The following is a 19,318-nucleotide window of genomic DNA, read 5'->3' as shown; positions in this document are numbered from 1 at the left end:
AATGTTGCCATGCCTACGGTTATCACAAATGCTAGAATTGTTTACAAAAGCCAGTCACCTGTCTTTGACGCTGTGCTATACTTTCCACCTGTGGGTACACATTCTCTCATTGGCGTTTCTTAACTTTGGTCACAATGCCCTTCAGTGGTCCTTGAAGCTTAGCCCAAGCCTCCTGTCCCTGGAGCTTTATTTCTGCCAGCATCTGCCTCCCACTGGAGTCACCAGGCAGAGTGCCTCTGCACAAAATGCTTCTCTGAGACGCCTTGAAAACGGGGCGCCGTTCAAATGCCGGACACAGAACTTGCATTTCTCAGAAGTCAGTCCAGAGCAACCCTACGTCAATCGCTCCTTCACGAGGTTCTGGACTCCATCCCAGCCTCCCAAGTAAACCCACCATTTAAACACAAAGTTATTTAAAAGCAGAGGAACTTAAAATAAAAATGCAAAAGGGTAAAAGCAGACATGTTTGTGAATTTAAGCAATTTCTTAGAAACTTAAGCAAAGCTGCTGTATGAGTCTGCGAGGGCTTCCTTAATCAAATGCCACCGACTGGGGGACTCACACAACAGACATTCATTTCTTGAAGTTGTAGAATCTAGAAGTCCAAGATTCAGGTGTGAGCAGGGCTGGCCCTCCACAGTCTCTCTCTTGGATGTGTAAACACCGTCTTCTTTCTGTGTCCCCCACATGGTGGTCCCTCTGTGTGCATCGGTGTCCTGATGGCCTCTTCTTATAAAGATGCCAGTCCTGTGGGATCAGGGCCCACCTGATGACCTCAATTTATCTTAATCACCTCTTCAGGGACCTCGTCTGTAAACAGTCCCACTCTGAGCTCCTGGACGTTGGGATCTCAATATGTCAATTTGGTGGGGAAACAATTCACCCCATGACAGTTTCCAGCAAAGAGAATTTGTGCCTCCCTCCTGAGGACTCTCAAAACACCACGGAGACCCATGGCTGGGGTCCAGTGAGAAAAGCAGAGTTCAACGTCAGGGTCTCCTGAAGGGGCAGGTGCAGACATGAAGAGTAAACCCAAAAGCAGGACTGGGAAATGGAGTCGGTGCCCCAGGGGAGCCACGGAGCTGGATGGAACAGGTGCTGCAGGGTTGAATCTTAGGTTCCCCTCCGTCTATTTCTAAGAGAAGGACCCCCGGCTTCATGGGACCTTGCAGCAGTCTTAACAGGACTTGCTGTGTATGTTGACTACCTGTAAACTCATCCCCCAGCAGTCTGTCAAATCACCGAGGGGCAGGACCTTGCAGAAATGCCAGAACATTCCATCCCTTCATTTGTCAATATTGTCCCTCCACAGTGGCCTTTTTTGTATGTTCCAGAACACCTATATTCAAAGCACTTTTCACCACTGCTTTTAATGATGCATCTTCCTTTTCTAGGTACCTACGCAGGAGCCTGGGTGAGCCTGGGTGCTATGTAAGGAGCACATCCTATATGGCAGCTCCCATAGTTAAGTCCTAACCGACTGGATTTCCCTGTTGATTTGGTGTGTGCATTGATTTTCCTCTTTCCCAGTGTCCAAAAAGACTCTCGTGTCTCCTGCCACAGATAAATGAGCAATTCAGGGTCGTCTGAAAGGCATCATCCTACCGGCTTTAAGCACAGCATAAAAACAAAGACAGGAAAACAATGTCCCTCTTTATTTGAGGATGGTTCCACGGCCAGCCGGAGACCTGACGCACAGAGGGTCCCCCCAACCAACAGGCTGTGCGGTGGCCTCCACTCCCGGGGCTGATGAGTCACCCTAGTTCTGCTGATTCATCCTAGAGGAACGCTAGCACTTTGAGTCCAGAGGAGTCCCTCAGGAGGAAAGCCTGTGGCCATATGGCCACCCCGGCGTTTCCCGAATAGACTGGAGCAAGAAAACTTTCTCCCAGTACCGTGTAGAATGGAAGTGGTCCATGCAACATCAGCTTTCAGAAAATACTCAAAGGAGTAAGTATGAGGAACGATTCATGGAACTGGGGATGCTAATAATGCAGGAAAACAGGTCAGCTAACCATCCCTTAAACAAATATATTTAGTGTTGGGTGTGGCTTTTTGATTAGGTAACAGCCTCGATCTCATCCTTAGTTGCAGCAGCCTTCTCCTGAGTTTCCAGACTTCTCAGCTCCAGAAGAAGGTTCCAGAAGCCCTCCGTGTCTCCAGAGCAGATTTTAGGGTTTGACAGGTGTTGGATACATAAGGATATTTTGCCTTTATTGGCCAATGTCCCCCCCCAACCTGCTTTCCAGTGGGGACACTGATGATAAATGACATAAAATGCATAGCCCGGAGGGGCTTTCTTGAAGGCAAACCTGTTTGGAAACTCACAAATAGGCTATAAAAACAACCTGTCCTCCAGCCAAGTTAAAAATCGATCACACTGGCACACAATGCCCAGAGAAGATGCAATATTTTCCAGGTGTCAGGGGAGCTGGACATTAAGGTAATTACTGTCGATTCGCCCTTTTCTGAACTCGGTTTCCTGTTACTTATTTCTGAAACAGCCACGTGAACCCTCCCAATGACTCCAAAGACAGTTTCCCTGAAAAGAAGCCTTACTTCCACCGTTGCTGGGATCTCCAGGCTGTGGACGATAAGGAGGTTTTGGCCTCGGGTAGATATCTGTGGGGAAAACGACATCGCGCTTTTAGCAGAGAAAAGCAGCCGTCCCTTACAAGCAGCCTGTGAAACACCCTCGCGACTACAGCGTCCACATCTTACTCACATCTGCTGCCCATGGGCTTACAGACGCCCACCACTCAGCCCCTTGGAGTGAACCTTCAAAACCGAGAACTTAAAGCAAAACACCATACACACACAAAAAAAACCTCATTTTTGTTCCCCAGATAAGAAATTGTATTTTACTCTATTTGTAACTTTTTTTTCTTCCTTTTCAAAATAGGAACATCTGGCTCTGTGTAAAAACCTCTCGGTCCACCTCTTTTCCAGAGGGCACCTCTCCTAATTGACTTTTAAAACTTTACTACACACGTATCGTTTCTTTGGTGCATAAGCGGTGTCAATGTTCTTACTAAACATGCTCTTATTCTGGCTGTTTCTCTCTCTCTCTCTTTTAAAGCTGTTCATTTTGTATATATATGCATATATGTAATTTTTTTAATTGAGGTAGGATTGACATAGGATTATATTAGCCCCAGGTGTGTGTGACGTCAGGATGCATTATTGGTATATATTGCAAACGATTACCACGGTAACTCTAGCTAACGTGTGCCACCACATAGAGTTACAACACTTTTTTAAGATCTGCTCTCCTAGCAACTTTCAGGTACGCAGTCCGGTATTATTAACTGCATACTCCATTTTTGAGATGCACCCTTCAAATGAGTCACCCCAATGCCTGTTTCCCCCCGTGACCTGACCGATGGCGTCTGAGGGGTTCTATTTTTCTTTTTTCCCTTTTACAAACAATGCCATAACCAACCCTTCCCTGCATGTGTCTTCACGTGCAAGTCCGTGAGCTTCGGCTGTGCGTTCCCAGCAGCGGAGTTTCCGGGGAAGAGCAATGCTTATATTTAAACAGCTCTTCAAATCAGGTTTCTGGGTTACCATCTCAGCCGCAGTGTGGGACAGCTTGACTTTCCAGAAAGGGGAGCTGCCACAACTTTAACCCATTGGGTGTGATTTCCGTTGGTCTGTGACTGAATGTGTGTGACCTTGAGCACTTTTTCTTACCTGTGTAGGGTGTTGGAGTCTTATCCTCTGAGCTGCCTTCTCTTTTTTGGCTATCTGTCTTTTTTTGGAAGGAGCTACCAATGTATTTTGTATATTAAACCTTCTCTGGTTTGATGAGCAGCAAAGAGCCTCTCCTAGCCAGCAACTTACATTCCCACTTTGGAGAGTCTGTGCTTAAGAGATTATTATAATTATTGTTTCATATTTTAGCATTGGCCAATCGATGGATTTTTTTACAGCTCTGTGCTTTTTGAATCTTACCTAAGAAAATTCTTACTACCCTGAAGTTGTAAAACATATCCCCCTACTCTGCCAAAATCAATGGATGGATAAAAAAAAAAAGGTGGTTTATATACATATACAATGGAATATTATGCAGCCATGAAAAAGAAGACATCCTGACATTTGTGACAACATGAATGGACTCTGAGGGCATTTAAGTCAGACAGAGAAAGACAAATACCATATGATCGCACTTATAAATGGAATCTGAAAAATAAAATAAAAAACTAAGCCCACAGATACAGAGAACAGATTGGTGACTTTCAAAGGTGGGGTGTGGGAAGGTAGTGAAGGGTGGATTCATGAAAATGGTAAAAAGGAAATTAATTTTTAGTATTTTGGTATGCACATCAAAGAAGAAGCAAAGTTAAACACAGCAAGGGAAACAATTCAGGCAAAGTTCAGTATACTGTTGATCTTTGACAGGGTGATGGTTATTGGAAGGGATTCATAGGTAGACATTTGGTGGTATTAAAGTACTGGTTCCTGAATTCATTATTAAATTCCTTAAAATATAGAAATGGCAGAGGGACATAAAAAAAGGATCTAACAATGACAAATTTGATGGTCCTTTTTTTTAATTCTTTCCAGACCTCTATTTACTTTATCAAATTTACCTTTTCTTCATTTTTCTCTCCTCAACTCATGTAGGAATATACACTCAAATTTTATGTTTAACAAGAAAATGTGAGTCAAAAAAAAGTCAAAATCCAGCAACATTGGATTACTAGGACCCAATTCTCCCCCTTCCCAATTTCCCTGTAACTGGCTCCTAGTACTTAACTTTGGAATTTAATTCCATCTTTTTGTTAATGCCAGTTTGTTGTTTTGAAGTACCCTTGGCCAGGCCCACGAGGGGACCACACTCACTCCATGCAGGCAGGCTTACACAGGGACAGGAAATGCCTATTCTGAACATTTCACATAAATGGAATCATAAGTCCATTTATGATTGCATATTTTGGTGTCTGGCTGATTTCACTCAGCCTCACATCCTCTGCGTTCACCTACATTGGAGCACGTGTCCATAGGGCCTTCCTTTTTCATGGCTGAGTAATATTCCATTATCTGGACAGTCCACATTTTGTTTATCTGTTCATCTGTTGTTGGACACGTGGGTCACTTCCACCTTTCAGTGGTTGTGAATAATGCTGCTATGAACATCTATGCACATGTTTTTGCTGGAGTCCTGTTTTCAATTCTTTTTAATATACATCTAGGAATGACTTTGCTGGATCATATGGGAATTCTATTTTTAGCTTTTAGAGGAGTTTCCAGGCTGTTTTCCACATCAGCTGCCAATCCCACCAGTAATAATGCATGAGGGTTCCAGTTTCTGCACACCTTTGCCAACACTGATGTTTTTTTTTTTCCCTCTAGTTTGACACTAGCTAGCCCAGTGGGAATAAGTGATATCTCACTGTGATTTTGATTTTCATTTCCCCAGTGACTGGGATTTCCTTTATCACCCACATCCTTTACACAATCCACCACCCTGTAAACATCTCCATGCATCCCTTCAAAAACACCAGTCCAAAGGCATCGGCTCCATCCCGTCCGGCCAAATTGTGACTTACCTGAGTTGGGCTTCTTGGTGGGCTCTGTGTACAAAGAGAGAAGAGAAATTCCATAACTATCGAGGATTTATCGACAGCTCAAAGAATCATTAATACCTGATTTAAAAAACGACAATTTCAAGGCACTAATGATGAAGTGATATGAACATAAATTCCTTGTCGTGTTCAGAACCAAGAGAATGCAAACTCCCTTAAATCCCATGCCCACCAGTCTTCCCTGGAGCTGTGCAGGGGTTTGAGGGTGGAGATGGCTCTATAAAGGTGGTCAGCTTGGCCCATTTGGAAGTAAATTTAAGTAAAGGCTTTGAGGAGGCAAGGGAGTTCAGAAAGCTGCAGCAACATTCTCTTAGCTGCGAGCATCCACGACAGGTGAGCACACAGCTGGTGCATGGGACCCAGCAAGGTGGCCACATGTCTGACAAGCAGGTAGGAGAAGAAAGAAACATATGTAGAGAGGCTTCCAGCTTCCAAAACGATGCTTCTCTCACTGTCCTCATGCTTGTGTTTACTCATTCAACAAACATTTACTGAACACCTGTTGGTGCCAGGGAGTGCATACACGGGGTCATCCACCGCCCCAGGCAATTGTGATGCCATGAGGTCAGCCTGCACAGACGCGGGATCACCAGGTTTGCATAACACCTGACACAGTACGCCTGTGTGTGGCATCTGGATGGGAAGACGGACCCACAGGGGGGAGATTCTCAGAGAAACAGAGGCTGATAAAAATGTGGCCCCAGGGGCACAGGCGCCATGGTCAGTCACTGCAGAGGAAACCAGGCATTTGGAAGTCCCCTCAGCAGGTGCCATCATGTCCTTAAGGTTCACCCACATTGTGGCATGTCAGGACCCCAGTCCTTTTCACAGTTGTATAATACTCCACCGCTTGGATGGACCCCACTGTGCTTATTCGTCCATCTGTCCATGGACACCTGCACTGTTTCCACCTTTCAGCTGCTGTGAATTATGCTACTGTACATGTATGTGTTTGAATCCCTGCTTTCCATGCCCACGTAGGAGGTTCATAGGTCAGCGATGTCAAAGCCTCTTAGATGATTCTGCATCTGAGCCCAGCCTCACTGTTGCAGGTATTCTGCGTGGGCACAGTCCTTGTCCATCAATTCCAGCCCCTGGTGCCAACAGCTCGGGTTGCTTCTCAGAGGATATGGCCCCCCATGCCCTCCAGCGTGGCTGCAACCATGCGCCCCCTGCCACCCTGACCCCATGGCATCCACCCTGGGCAGGATGAAGTGTGTCCCCATGTGGGTGTGTGCGATTACATCTCTCTACTGCACAGACAATAACCTCCTGTCTGCTCCCCCATGGCAATAATTACCAAAAGCCTCCACAGACGGGGAAAATTGGGAAGGGGCTGGCTTTCTATCATTGTGTCTTTGATGCCCGTTTTAAAATTGGGGATTGATTGTCACATGTCTTCTCACTTCCTCCAGCAGCCACGGTGGGTTATCTGGGCTGAGTGACTGGGAGCTGCTCCCGATGGCCAGACCCTATGATCTCAGTCTGAGCAGACCAGCATTTATCTTTCTTTCCAAGACGATGCCATCCCACAGAGCCTGTGTGCCAAACCCTTGCCCTTCTCCCACCCACCCATGCCACCCAGCTAGATGTGGGCCCTAATGCAGCCCTTCCTCCAGGGTCCAGAATCCATGTGTGCAGCTTCCTGCCTGGCAGGAGAGTCTAGCTGGACTTGAAGGTGGTGAAAACACAGGCGTACGGGGTCTTTCAAATCATAAATGCCCCTTAAGGGGAAAGCTAGGTGCCTCAAGAGTGGAGGTGACCCAGGAGCCCATCGGGCTGGACTAGGCTGATCGCGGTCATGACAGGGGACACTGTGGGAAAAGCTGTGGTTTATGAACCACAAAGACAGAGGCAGCATGCCCACCCCACAGACATGGACACCACAGACCTACCGAGAAATGCAACTGAGCCCCCGTCCCGAGGCATCCTTGTGAAAGAGGCTGTGGCCACAAATCTCCAGGATCCTGCAGGGAACTGGAAATTGGGCCCCACACAGCCCCCAAACAGAAACACGGGCCACAGAGGCAGAGCTGCTGAGAGAGGGGCACCACTTACCCAGGTCATCGAGGGCATCGGCCAAATCGAAATCACCTTGACCTGTGGGGAGGCAAGGGCGCAGGTCACACAGGATGACAGGTCAGGGCCCCTGGCTCAGCCAGCTTGCTGAACAGAGGTCCCAAGTCCCCTGGACGCTCACACCGCCTGTGTGCTTATCAAACCAACGTCTTATCTTTCCGGGCAGGCCTGTGCCCCTCACCAGCACACATCTTACGGAAGGTGACCGCATCATTGTCTTACGGGTCCTAATGGGATCCCAGGAGGCTCTAGCAACGAAGCAGAACACGTCCATGTTTCAGAAAGCCTGCGCATCCACGCATTCTGCAAATGTCTATGCACAACCCCGTTGCATGCTGGGGAGGGACAAGGAGTCCCAGCAAGTCATGCCTCCCAGACTTTCCACAGGGCAGTGGGGCCAATTCCACTTCTGAGCTAACACCCAGAGCTCTGCCTGGAGGAGGTGGCCCGTGAGCTGTTTAGAAGGAGCTGGTTTATGTACCAGGACACGACGGGAGCCCCTGTTTTTAGCTTCAAGATTGCTCACAGGAAAAGTGGGACCATAGACTGGAGAATTCTGGGGTGTGGTCCTCAATCACTGAGGCACACCAGACCTGGAATTGAGCCCAGCCCCACACCCAAGGCTGTCACCGACACTCCACACCGGCCCCCCACCCCATCTGCGCTCAAGGGCTCGGACATTCTGTTTATGCGCGGGTTTCCCCCTCGCTAAAAACAGCAGGAGGAGGTCTGGAACGTGGAGGGAAGCCGAGTCCAGATTCTGGCTTTCTTGGAGGCTCACAGCTTTAGGGGATAAAAAGTGGCGTGCGGGGTACTGTGGGGGGCTGCTGACGGGAATGGGGCTCCTTTTGAGGGTGATGAACCAGCTCTGGAATCCCTCAGGGGGAGGGTCCCCCCCCCCCCGTTTGAATTCAGTGAAGTCTTGACTTTAAAACGGCTGGCCTGGGGATGCTTACGCATATGAATGTTATCTCCAAAAAAAACACACACACACACACACACACAAATTCCTTTTCAGGAGCAGATGGTGGCAGGGTTGCACTCGCTCCTGTCCGGCCCTTGAAAGTGCTTCCTCCATACACATTTCCCCCCTCACGGCCTCTAACATTACATGGACATCGGCCAATCTTGGCTCTTGCAAACCTCACATTTTGCAGACAACCTTTTGTCACATTGTTAGGGATGCATAAGCTGCAGATCATGGGTTCACCCCTATGGAGGGACAATTCAGGGGCATTTGGCACATTCACCTTGTTGCACAACCACCCCCTCTGTCTGGTTCCAGAACATTCCGGCCCCCAGAGGACACCCTGTCCCCACAAGCAGGCCTCCCCACCCCTCCCAGCCCCTGACAGCCATGAATCCATGTTCTGTCTGCAGATCTGCCTGTTCTGGGCGTTTCCTGTGAGCGGATCCCATACCCAACATCTTCGTGGGTCTGCGTCTGTCACGCAGAATCATGCTTTGAGGTTCATCCACACGGTAGCATGGCTCAGAAAGGAATCCTAAATTTGCAGGGGGGGCAGGGTTTCCCTTCACACCAGGACGTTGGTGTGCCCAACAGTGGAGGCCGTGTTTTGGACCTTTCTGGGCACAGTCAGAATTCACACCCAGACCCTACGGTGGCCTCAGCCTGGTCCCCACACCCAGAAGGAGGTGGCCCTGGGGGAACAAGGTGACTTTCAGATGCCCGGTCTCTTTCCCTGTGTACCCTTCTTGGGCCTGCCCTCGAGGAAGGTTCTGGATCCTGCCTGGGGTCCGCAAAGCCTCCGGAGTGGCCCGGCTGGGGTACCCCGAGGGCAGCTCTGGGCTCCTTGACGAGGAACCAGCATTCTGTCTGAGCTCCAAGACAAGCCTCAGGCATCGGAGGGCAGGGGAAACCGAGGCCAGGGTGCACCCAGCAGTGGCACACGGTCCCAGACAATCACAGATCAACCCCCAACAAGCCGTTTCCAGCTCTGGGATGCACCGAGTCCCTTCAGACACCCTCTCTGCTGCCAGGGTCTGCTCTGCTCCAAGCCTCTGCCAGCCCCTCTCTCGGGAACAGCTGGCCCCTCTCTGCGCCCTCCAGGGTTCTCGGTCACCCGCCAGGGGCTGGAGGCCAGGAGGCAGTCAGCCACCTCCCTTCCAGAGCAGCCAGCGGATGGATGCGTGGCTGGTCGTCCGTGCAGATCAAAGGGACAGACACCTGCAGGGGTGGCTCTGCTGGGTGGAGCTGGTGTTCCAACAGCCGTGAGAGTTTGCAAACATTCTCCGCCCCCCACCCCACTGCACAAGTGTCCGGCAGTTCCCGTAGAGAGTCAGCTAATAATCTCCTGCAGGCTGCATGCCAGCCACTCCCATGGCTCTGGGGAAGCCCGTGTTATCCCCCCTTCTGGCTTCTCTGAAACGTGCACGGCTGGGAGGCACCCGGGTGTTCCCTGAAACGGCCCCGGGCTGCCTTTAGGGACTTCAGTTTGTCAGGATATGGGACCCTGGCAGCGCCTGGCTTGTAGCAGGAAGCCACAGGGCCCTCCTTCCCCTGAGGCTCTGAAACGGCCCAGGGCTCCACGTCTCCTTCTGCGCAGCCACCCCTCCACTGGGTGAGGTCTCTGATGCTCCCGGGGCGGGGCGGCAGGAAGGAGGGCGCGTCCTGCCTGCAGCTGTGGTGGGGAGATAGAACAAGGATATGGGACAAGGGTCATGTCCTTGTAAAATCTACCTAGTCTGCAAAAAGGCCCAGTTTATTCTTCAACTTGATCCATATGCTGCCATCCCTCTTCTGCCAGCTCTTTCATGAATGAAGTGTCACTTTATAACCAGGACAGGAGGTAGACCTCCAAACTGCGAGTGAACCTATGTGGATAAAGAATGCTGAGATCTGAATCAACACAGTCACCTAAATAACCCTATTCTTGAGACAAAACTTCAAAGCAATTGTGGATCAGCTATACACGACACATTATGCAGACCCCTATAAAAAGCCCTGTAAAACCCCCAGACCCTAAAGCCTTAAATGTACCTCATCTCTGAGGTCACCCACACTCCCGCCCAAGTGAGCACTGCCTTATAGGAATAAAGTTTCTGTTGCATAAGCCAATTGCCCTTGTCTCTGCAAGCTTGTCCAAGAACTCTCTGACGTCCGCCTGTGGTGGTCAATGTCTTTGACACGACCCCTTTTCAGCTTTTTAATCTTAACACAATCTTTTTCTCTCTCCCTGGTTTATTTCAGACCAGTAGGGAAGTAGACGTTCTCAGCACAGAATCGCACGCCATCCGGGGGCTCTGAGGGTGCCCCACATCCTGGGGTGGTGAGGGCCTCGTCCCCACACTGTGCAGATCAAGTGGACACCGGACACCGGGTGACCCTGGCTTTGGCAGGAGAAGGCTCCATGCAGAACAGGAATTCAGTGGTTTTCCCTTCTTTTTCTCTGCTCTTCCCTGCTGTCTGCTGCCCGAGGGGCTGCTGACATTCGCGCCCACTCTGACGTTAATGAATTCCTTTCTTGCTGGCACTTGTTTGACCTGGTTGAGAATTCCCTCCCGATTAGAGTCAAGAGCCCTCCCCATCTGAGTTGGGGTTCCCCCTGGAGGCCTCCCTGGACACAGTTGCCCAGCAACAGCTATAGGTGTGGCACTGGAGGGGGGACAGTGTGCATGCATGACTCAGGCACAGTGTGAGCATGACTCACACGTGTGGGTGGGTGTGGTCCCACCCGGCCTTGTTGCATAAACACGGTGGCCTCCAGCCAGCATCGGACGGCCACCCGGACACCGTCCGGTCCCGGAGCCCAGTCAGGAAGCCCCGGACACCCTCTGCTCTCCTGAGGGGCTGGAGCCACGTCATGACGAGGGTCCCCACCCATTGCAGGGGTCCCCGTGTACTTCACTTTGTGGTCCCGGTGGGGAGGTTACTCCAGCACACGATGCCGGGCCCAGAGATGCGGGACACTTGATTTCACTCACCTTATTGTCCACGCAGTGTGCGAGGCAGGGCTGGGGGCATAACTTCTATTCCTGATGAGCATATTCTCAGCAAGCTCGGCAACTTGTAATCAAACCCGCATGTTCTGGGACCCGGGAATGCCCAAGGACCCAGCAGCCACGTGCCCTGCAAGCGGGAGGCTGCTCCTCCCCAGACATCTGCGGACAGGCCCATGCTGGTGGGGGGGAGGGTCTAGCACTAAACACGACCCTCCTGTCCGTCCCTCGCCACCAAGAAAAGCTGTTCTTGGAGCTTTAAGAGAAAACTGCCCTCAGCAGCATGTGGAGGAGGAATTCTGTCGTCTCCAGGGACCAGACCCAGAGCACCAGCCCCTCCCCAGTTCCACTGCACCCCAGGGAGGTCCTGACACGCTTCCCATCAGAGTTTTCACCGCCTGAATTTCTCACCTTCTGTGCCGACCCTCGAGTCCTGGTGATAAAGGGCTGTTGGCAACACAATTGCTCGGCTGTTGTTGGAATAATCATAACACAGAGCCCGGCCAGCGCCTCGCAGTGAAGAGCGCTTGCCTGCCGTGGGTACAGGGGTGGGGGCCACGTGCGCATGCCACCTGCCACCGGCCTCCAAATGACTCCCTTCCAGCTAAGGAGAGAAGGAGGTCCAGGCAGTCCCTGAACCCAAAGGAAAACACGCAGCCTGTCCAAAGGCCCGGCACCAGTTCCTTGATCACCGGCCCTTCGTTCAACCAGTCCTCTTGGGGTCTGCAGACTCCACGAGCCTTCAGTCTCTGCGACCCTCTGTGTCCTCTAGGGATCCCCCAGAGGGCGGGGCCGGCATCACCCATCAGGGACACAAGGCGACAAATCTGGGCTTCCTTTAGGCACACGACCCGGGTCCCTCTTTGATGCCGGCTCCACCAGCTTTTTTTAAATATGCCCAGAAAGCATGATAGCGGCTCTTTCCTTGGACCACGTGACCCCCAGAGCAGAGAAAAGCAATACTGTGCCTAGGTTTTCAGTGTAGGTTTAGAAAGGAGGCGAGAAGCAGGAGGGGAGGGGTGCGGCCAGTGGTGCGTTGCTCCCGGGGCGGTCGGTGTGTCTCCGGTGGGGCTCCACGTCCTCCCCTGGAAGAGGGTGTGACTGAGTCCATTCCAGTCTCTACGTGCTCCGAGGCTTGGTCTCTGGCAGAGCAAACAGCCTTAAAGAGAGCTGGGTTTGCATCTTCCACACCCCAGGGACTCAGGGACTGACACTGGCCGCAGGGGCTACAGAACCTCCCCGGAGCTGAGCCGGAGGCCTGGTACTAGTGCTTGGTCTGCTCCTCAGGCCCACTGACCCTCATTGCTCCCAGCAGATGATAGTCTTCCAGCAGCCTTCTCAGCACTTTGCAGATCAAAGCCCTGTGCACCACGCACAGAGTCACAGGGTCACAGATGGCTGTGGTCACAAGAGGAAGGAATGACCCTTCATCATACAAGGCGAGAGAGGAACCGCAAAACGGAGGCTTAAGGAAAACTCGGCGGATGGTCCCTGCATAGGAGGCATGTTGGATGGCGTGTCCTGAACCAGCCTTTGCAAACGGACAGCTGCCCACGGACAAGGGTGGCACCCAGGCTCAGCTCTGGTAGGTCTGCACAGGCCCGAGACGTGGCGCCTCTCACCAGCAGCTGGGGGGTACTGAGGCTGCATGCCTGCCGACTCCACTTTGCAGGACAAGCACTTGGCATTGCTTTCCTGCAGCCACCATGGCAAATGCCCCAGGAGGCAGCTTACAAAACAGATATTATGCCCCTTGTTCCTGGAGGCTGGGCCCTGAGGTCCAGGTGTGGGCAGGGCTGGGCCTCCTGAGCCTCCCTCCTGGGTGTGTGGACGCCGTCCTCTCTCTGCGTCCTCACAGGTCGTCCCTCTGTGCATGTCTGTGTCCTCATGTCCTCTTCTTAGGACACCAGTCATAAGTTACCAGTGCCCATCCAGTGACCTTATTTACCTTAATTCTTTCTTTAAAGACCCTATCTCCAAATATACCCCCATTGTGAGGTCTTGGGAGTAATGGCTGCAACTTGTGGATTTGCAGGGACACAGTTCAGCCCCTGACAGACGTAAACCCACAGGAGAAACTCATTCAGTCACCACAGAGCTGCATCGGACAGCCTGGTGGATTGCAGTGGAGGCAGCCACCCGCCCTGTGTCTAGGAGAGGAACTGCGGCCTCAATAATTTGTTTGGGGTCACAGCTCTGGGAAAACGCAAGGGCAGGTTGGGGAGACAAGAGATGAGGCGTGGGTCCGGGTGCCCTGTGTAACCAAGCTGTGCACACGCAGCCACGCCAGCTGCAGGACTGAGCACATTCGCAAGGTCCAAATGCATCACGTGAGGTGCTGGAGACGCCTCACACCAGGGCCCTGCAAAGCAGAGGAATGTTGTGCTGCCCCAAACCCTAAATCATTCCTACCCAATAAAATATAAAATAAAACACGGTTATACTCCCCATACACAGCAGCTTACAATTTTGTGTCCCCAAATTCCCAGTATATTTCACAAGAGCTTGTGATCAAACCCCAGCAGACTTGCAGCGGCTCAGACCTTCTAAATGATGACAGATTCGGAAACGAACAGCCGGGAACAGAAATACCCAGGGGTTGCTTGCTGTGTTCAGTTTGTGGGGGGGAAAGGAAACATATATAGGAACGTACATAACTATAAATGTTTTCTTATGTGTATCTATAATTACATATATCTTATCTTTTGTATCTTCTATGTATATTTTTATATTTTCTTTTTCCCCTGTGTACCTATTTTCTCCTGTATGTACATCATCATTTTCCTGTACAAATTATCCTTTTTTCTCTATGGGTATTATGCACAGGCGCCAACTTTCTTTTCCACACCCCGTGCATCTTCCCGTGTCTGCCGTAACTAAAATTCTGCATGAGTTGGAAGGCAGCTGCCCCTTATGTTTAGCCTATAAAAAGAGGGAAAATGGACGGAGATGTTCTTTATAGATTTTAACAGCAGCCTCTCAGGTTTCTGAGTATTTCCTGTTACCTGCCGGTGCGTCAGGCGCTGGGTAGGCATTTCACATCCCCAGCTGCGTTCAGCTGCTATGGGCTGTTGGGTTTGGCTTTGGAGGACTGCGGCCTGCAGAGGCTGGGACACCCGCCTGCGGCAGCAAGTTGACCCACGCTGGTCTCACCCGCATCCATCAACAGAGACTCCCTTGATATTGCATCCTTCCCTGGGGCCTGCAACCACTGTTTGATCTGTGGGCGTGGAGGTCGAGCCACAAATGGGTTGTGTGACCCTCCCGGTATCACCGCATCCACCTGCCAGGCTATTTAGGGTTGTGAGTGTCCCTCCTTGATGTTCAAAAGAGTCACCACCTGTCAGGGAGCTGATTTATAGACCCCTCCAGGCCCCGCCTCTTGGGATCTCCCTGCAGTTTGTGGGGGAGCACATGGGGCTCCTGCAGTCCTACAGTTTACAAAGCGCCCTGGGTGGCATCACGCCCAAGTCAGGGCCCCTGTGAGAAACGATGAACGACTGAGCACCTGGCCATCTGGTGGAGCCTCGGGCTGAGCTTCATGGACCCCTGACCCACGCGGGAGGCTATTTGTGGTTCCCGAGTCAGGGATGCGTCCCCAGCATGCGCACGCCAGAAGCACCATCCCCAGGGAGAGATGCTACAGCCAGCGAGTTTCAGCTGGGGTTGGGGGTGCTTTGCCCTGGGGAGGGCTAGCAATATCTGGAGTCACTTTTGGTCATCACACCGGGAGTGGGGGACAGCTGTTATTAAATGGGTGGAGGCCACATATGCTGTGTGCTGTCCTACAGTGCACCAGACAGCTCCCCACCCCAAGAGTGACCCAGCCCCAAGTATCCCAGTGTGAGGCCGAGAAATCCTGCCTTATGTGAGAGACTCTATCATGTATCTAAATACTATCCACGTGAATATCATCTATCTTTCAGTCCATCTACCTGTCATCTATTTATCTGTTGACCTACCTATCTATTCATCTATCTATAGCTAGCTAGCTAGCTATCATCTATGTATCTATCTGCCCATCTACCTACTTATTTATCCATCCATCCATCCATCCATCCATCCATCCATCCATCCATCTAATCTGTTCATCTACCCATCTACCTACCTGTCCATCTGTCCATCCATCCGTCCATCCATCTACCTACCTATCATCTATCTACTTATCTATCTATATCTATCATTTATCTATCTATCTATCTATCTATCTATCTATCTATCTATCTATCTATCTACCTACCTATCATCTATCTATCTATCTATCTATCTATCTATCTATCTATCTATCTATCTATCTATCTACCTACCTGTCCATCTGTCCATCCATCCGTCCATCCATCTACCTACCTATCATCTACCTACCTATCATCCATCCATCCATCCATCCATCCATCCATCCATCCATCCACCCATCCATCCATCCATCCATCCATCCATCCATCCATCCATCTAGTGAGATTTATCTTAAGGAATTGGCTCACAAGATTGTGGGACTGGCCAGACTGTAATCAGTGGGACCGACTAGACAGCGAGGCAGGACATGACCCTGCCATCTTCACTCGACCTCCCTTCTTTCCAGAAAACCTCACTTTTTGCTTTTAGGCCTCCAACAGATTAGGAGGGGGCCCCACATGGTCACAACCTGCTTCCCTTCTATTCAGCTGATGGCGGATATTAACCCCACCCACAAAACCCCTTCCCAGGGACACCTAGACTGGTGTTTGAGCACACCGCTGGGGCCATAGCCCGGGCACAGTGACATATAACATTAACCATCCGGCGCATTTTCAACTTTCTGCTTCAGCCTCTGAAACTCCAGTTCTGTGCATGATTCGAAGGCGGGCTGCAAGATCTGTCTCTAAGTATCACCCAGGCGCACCTATATTGAACCCTATGCTGGGGACCCCACTGGATTTCCAAGAGACACACTGGGTTGTCCCCGCTTTTCATCCATTGCACCCCAGAATCACATGGGGAGCATTTAACAGCTTCCAACCCAGATGATGCAAGTCAGATGCTGGCATTTAAGGCTGGTTTTGATGGGACCAAATTCACCATCTTTGGGGGGCTCTTGGGAAGCGGCAGCATGTCACGCCCACCCACGTGCCACCCGAAGGCGGTTTCCTTCTGCCAGAGTGCCCAAGTGTGACAGCTCCACACCAACCGCCTTCCTCTGGAGTGACTCACAGGGCTGTTCTGAAGGTGGCCCGGTAGGCCCGGGCGTGGGATACTCAGCGCTCCATAAATAAGGTCACCAGGCAGGTTCAAGGCTGCCTTCCCTCCTCGTCTGGGACGAAGCCACCAGGGCTTGCTGTGGCTCCACTCCCTCCCCCATCACCAAGGCTAGTATTCTCAGGGGTGTGGACCTTGTGGACCTGGGGGTCTCCTTCCCTGGACAGTGTAACTGGCTCCCCACACACACCTCCAAGTGCGGCCCCCTGGTAAGAAATACCAGCTGCACCCAGACCTGCTGACCCAGAATCTACACAGAGCCAAATTACAGGCTGACTCACATGCCCTCTGGGGCCTGAGGGGCTGACCCTCTGGTCTGGCAAGTCCTGAGGCTGATGGAACAACCCTGGGGGGTGCCCAGGACCCCTGAGTGCCTGTGTTCACACAGCACTTCCAAAACTTCCCTAAACAATTGCAAGAAACATGAGACCTCGTCACAGAGGTGCACGAGAACCAGCTAATGACATGAAGAGACCTCCATGTGGTGGCACTCAAACTACGTGGCAGCCGTGGGCCAGGACGGCTCTTGGCTTTTGTCTCTTGGGAAGACCATGTTAAAACCCATCAAGGGTCCCCACAGATTCCTGATGACCTGCACGGCTAACGGGAGGATTCCCACCCCCGGTTGCCCCCTGAGCATCTCGTGGACGGCGCACTGAGCATCTGAGTTGCAGGAAGACCGTGGCTAAGCTATGGGTGCCTGGGAACTAGCATAGTCCCGGCAGGGCTTTCCCGGGGCCAGGTTTGCAGCCGAGCATCTCTGTGGGACACAGGACATCCGCCCTCCTGCTCCTCTCTGTGTGGACATTTAGGGACGAGCACGTCTCCATCCTCAGAGGCCAGTGAACACCGTGACACGATCCGCATGCCGCATGGGATGGAAGGTGGCACCGTTAATAGGGTCCCAGGCGTCCTGGGTGGGGCCGTGGGGTCTCTCCCAACATCGCAGCACATCTGCTCCTACGTACCAAGTCCTGGTCCTTTATCATCCCCGAAACAGGGCAAACAGGAAATACCGCCGCTGAATGAAATGCCCTCACTTCTCACGGACAATACTTCTCACTCTCAAATCCTACCTGGCATCCACCCCTGGAATCAGAATATCAAAATGGCCCAAGGCACCTGCCCAACTGCAGCTTCTGTCCTACACTTCACAGTTTCCATATCGTCCCCCAAAATGAGGACCCCCTTGGGTCCCCCGACTCCCCACCAAACCCACATCCTGGATTCTGGGGAACACTGCCAGCTGGTCTCTAGTCTGGGGCATAAACAAGTCAGATGTTTTCAATTTGCAACAACGGAAGGATGACATTTATGAAAAAGCTGAAAAATGTGGAGGGAGGCCGTCCTGCACGCCAACCCAACCCTGGGGAAGCCGGCGCACGGGACACAGCCGTGTGCAACTCCATGTCCACCTCGCCAAACTGGGCCGAACTCATATTTTACCCCCCCCACCAAAACGAGGAATTTACAAATCCCATCATGCCCTGCCATGCTCAGATCATGAGTGAAACAGGCCATTTTTGAAGTGGGTGAGGCACACCCTGCCCCAAACCGGAGAATGCAGTTTGCCTCTAAACGCTGTTGCCCACATCCTCTTTTTCCAGTTCCCAGGACCTGTCCTTTCCACCCTCAGAGCCACCCTTCCCCGTGTCCTTTGCCATCCACATCTGCACATGTGAGGCATTTCCTTGGCAAACCTCCTTTGAAAGCAGTTTTTAAAAGCAAGCAGACAGATCCACACCCACACAGCCCTCCCTTGAGAGCGGAGCGCCCCTCACCTCGGACGTGCATCAGAAGACACAGGAACATGAGACAGAAGAGTCCCCGGCTGCCCTCCATGGCCGGCTTCGGGAGGAAAGAGGCTCAGCAGGCTGTGTGAGATCCGGCCACTCCACCCCGGACGGACGTGCTGACGTCTGGTGTCCCAGCTTGGAAGGAAGCAGGCGATGTCTCCAAGTGGAAAGAATGAACCAAAAGATGATCTGTTTGCCAAAACCAAATGGGCCTGGCGCTCAGATGCCTAACCCCACAGCCAGGAACCCGTGGGACAAGTGTGCGCACGCTCAAGGTCGTCGTGGAGCCAGGTTCCCTGCTCTGAGGCTGCAGTGGCCAGCCCTCTGGAGGGACGGGGAGACAGGTGGCCACCGGGAGCCAATGGGCATCCTCGGCTTTGCAAAGCCGGCACACCGGCTCAGCAGCTCTGCTTTCTGCAGGCGTGAGCGGTGCAGCAACATCAAAGGGGTCAGCCCTGAGCACATGGGGGACAGAGTCCTTCCCAAGAGCCTTCCTGCAGGGCGGCGATGGTGAGACCCAGCCCCGGGACAGGGCACAGACCTGAGTTCAAATCCCTGCCTTTGCATCAAATGAATAGACTGTGTGCCTTGAAAGAGTCACTCCATGTGCCTGGCTCTCAGGTACCTTTACAGGAGGCAGAACACATGTGGGTGGGGATATGG

General features: G+C 51.8%; 1 protein-coding gene across 2 annotated transcripts in view; it reads right to left on the bottom strand.

Moving 5' to 3' along the window:
- The window catches only part of LOC118935950 (glycoprotein Xg), a 33,002-nt gene extending 13,929 nt beyond the window's left edge, over positions 1–19,073 (bottom strand). The window contains exons 1-4 of one of the 2 annotated variants that reach the window (XM_036932621.2): positions 18,641–19,073; positions 7,647–7,688; positions 5,553–5,576; positions 2,560–2,622 (exon numbers count right to left, since the gene is read on the bottom strand). In XM_036932621.2, the coding sequence (XP_036788516.2) occupies positions 2,560–2,622; positions 5,553–5,576; positions 7,647–7,688; positions 18,641–18,701 (190 nt within the window). In that variant the 5' untranslated portion in view covers positions 18,702–19,073. The remainder of the gene's footprint in view (positions 1–2,559; positions 2,623–5,552; positions 5,577–7,646; positions 7,689–18,640) is intronic. The other variant, XM_036932622.2, reaches the window with a different exon arrangement.
- Positions 19,074–19,318: the final 245 nt, after the last annotated feature.

Source organism: Manis pentadactyla, chromosome X (genome assembly GCF_030020395.1).
Source record: "Manis pentadactyla isolate mManPen7 chromosome X, mManPen7.hap1, whole genome shotgun sequence".
Lineage (NCBI taxonomy): Eukaryota > Metazoa > Chordata > Mammalia > Pholidota > Manidae > Manis > Manis pentadactyla.
The sequence above is the reverse complement of the archived record's forward strand: the minus strand, read 5'-3'. Positions and strand labels throughout refer to the sequence as shown.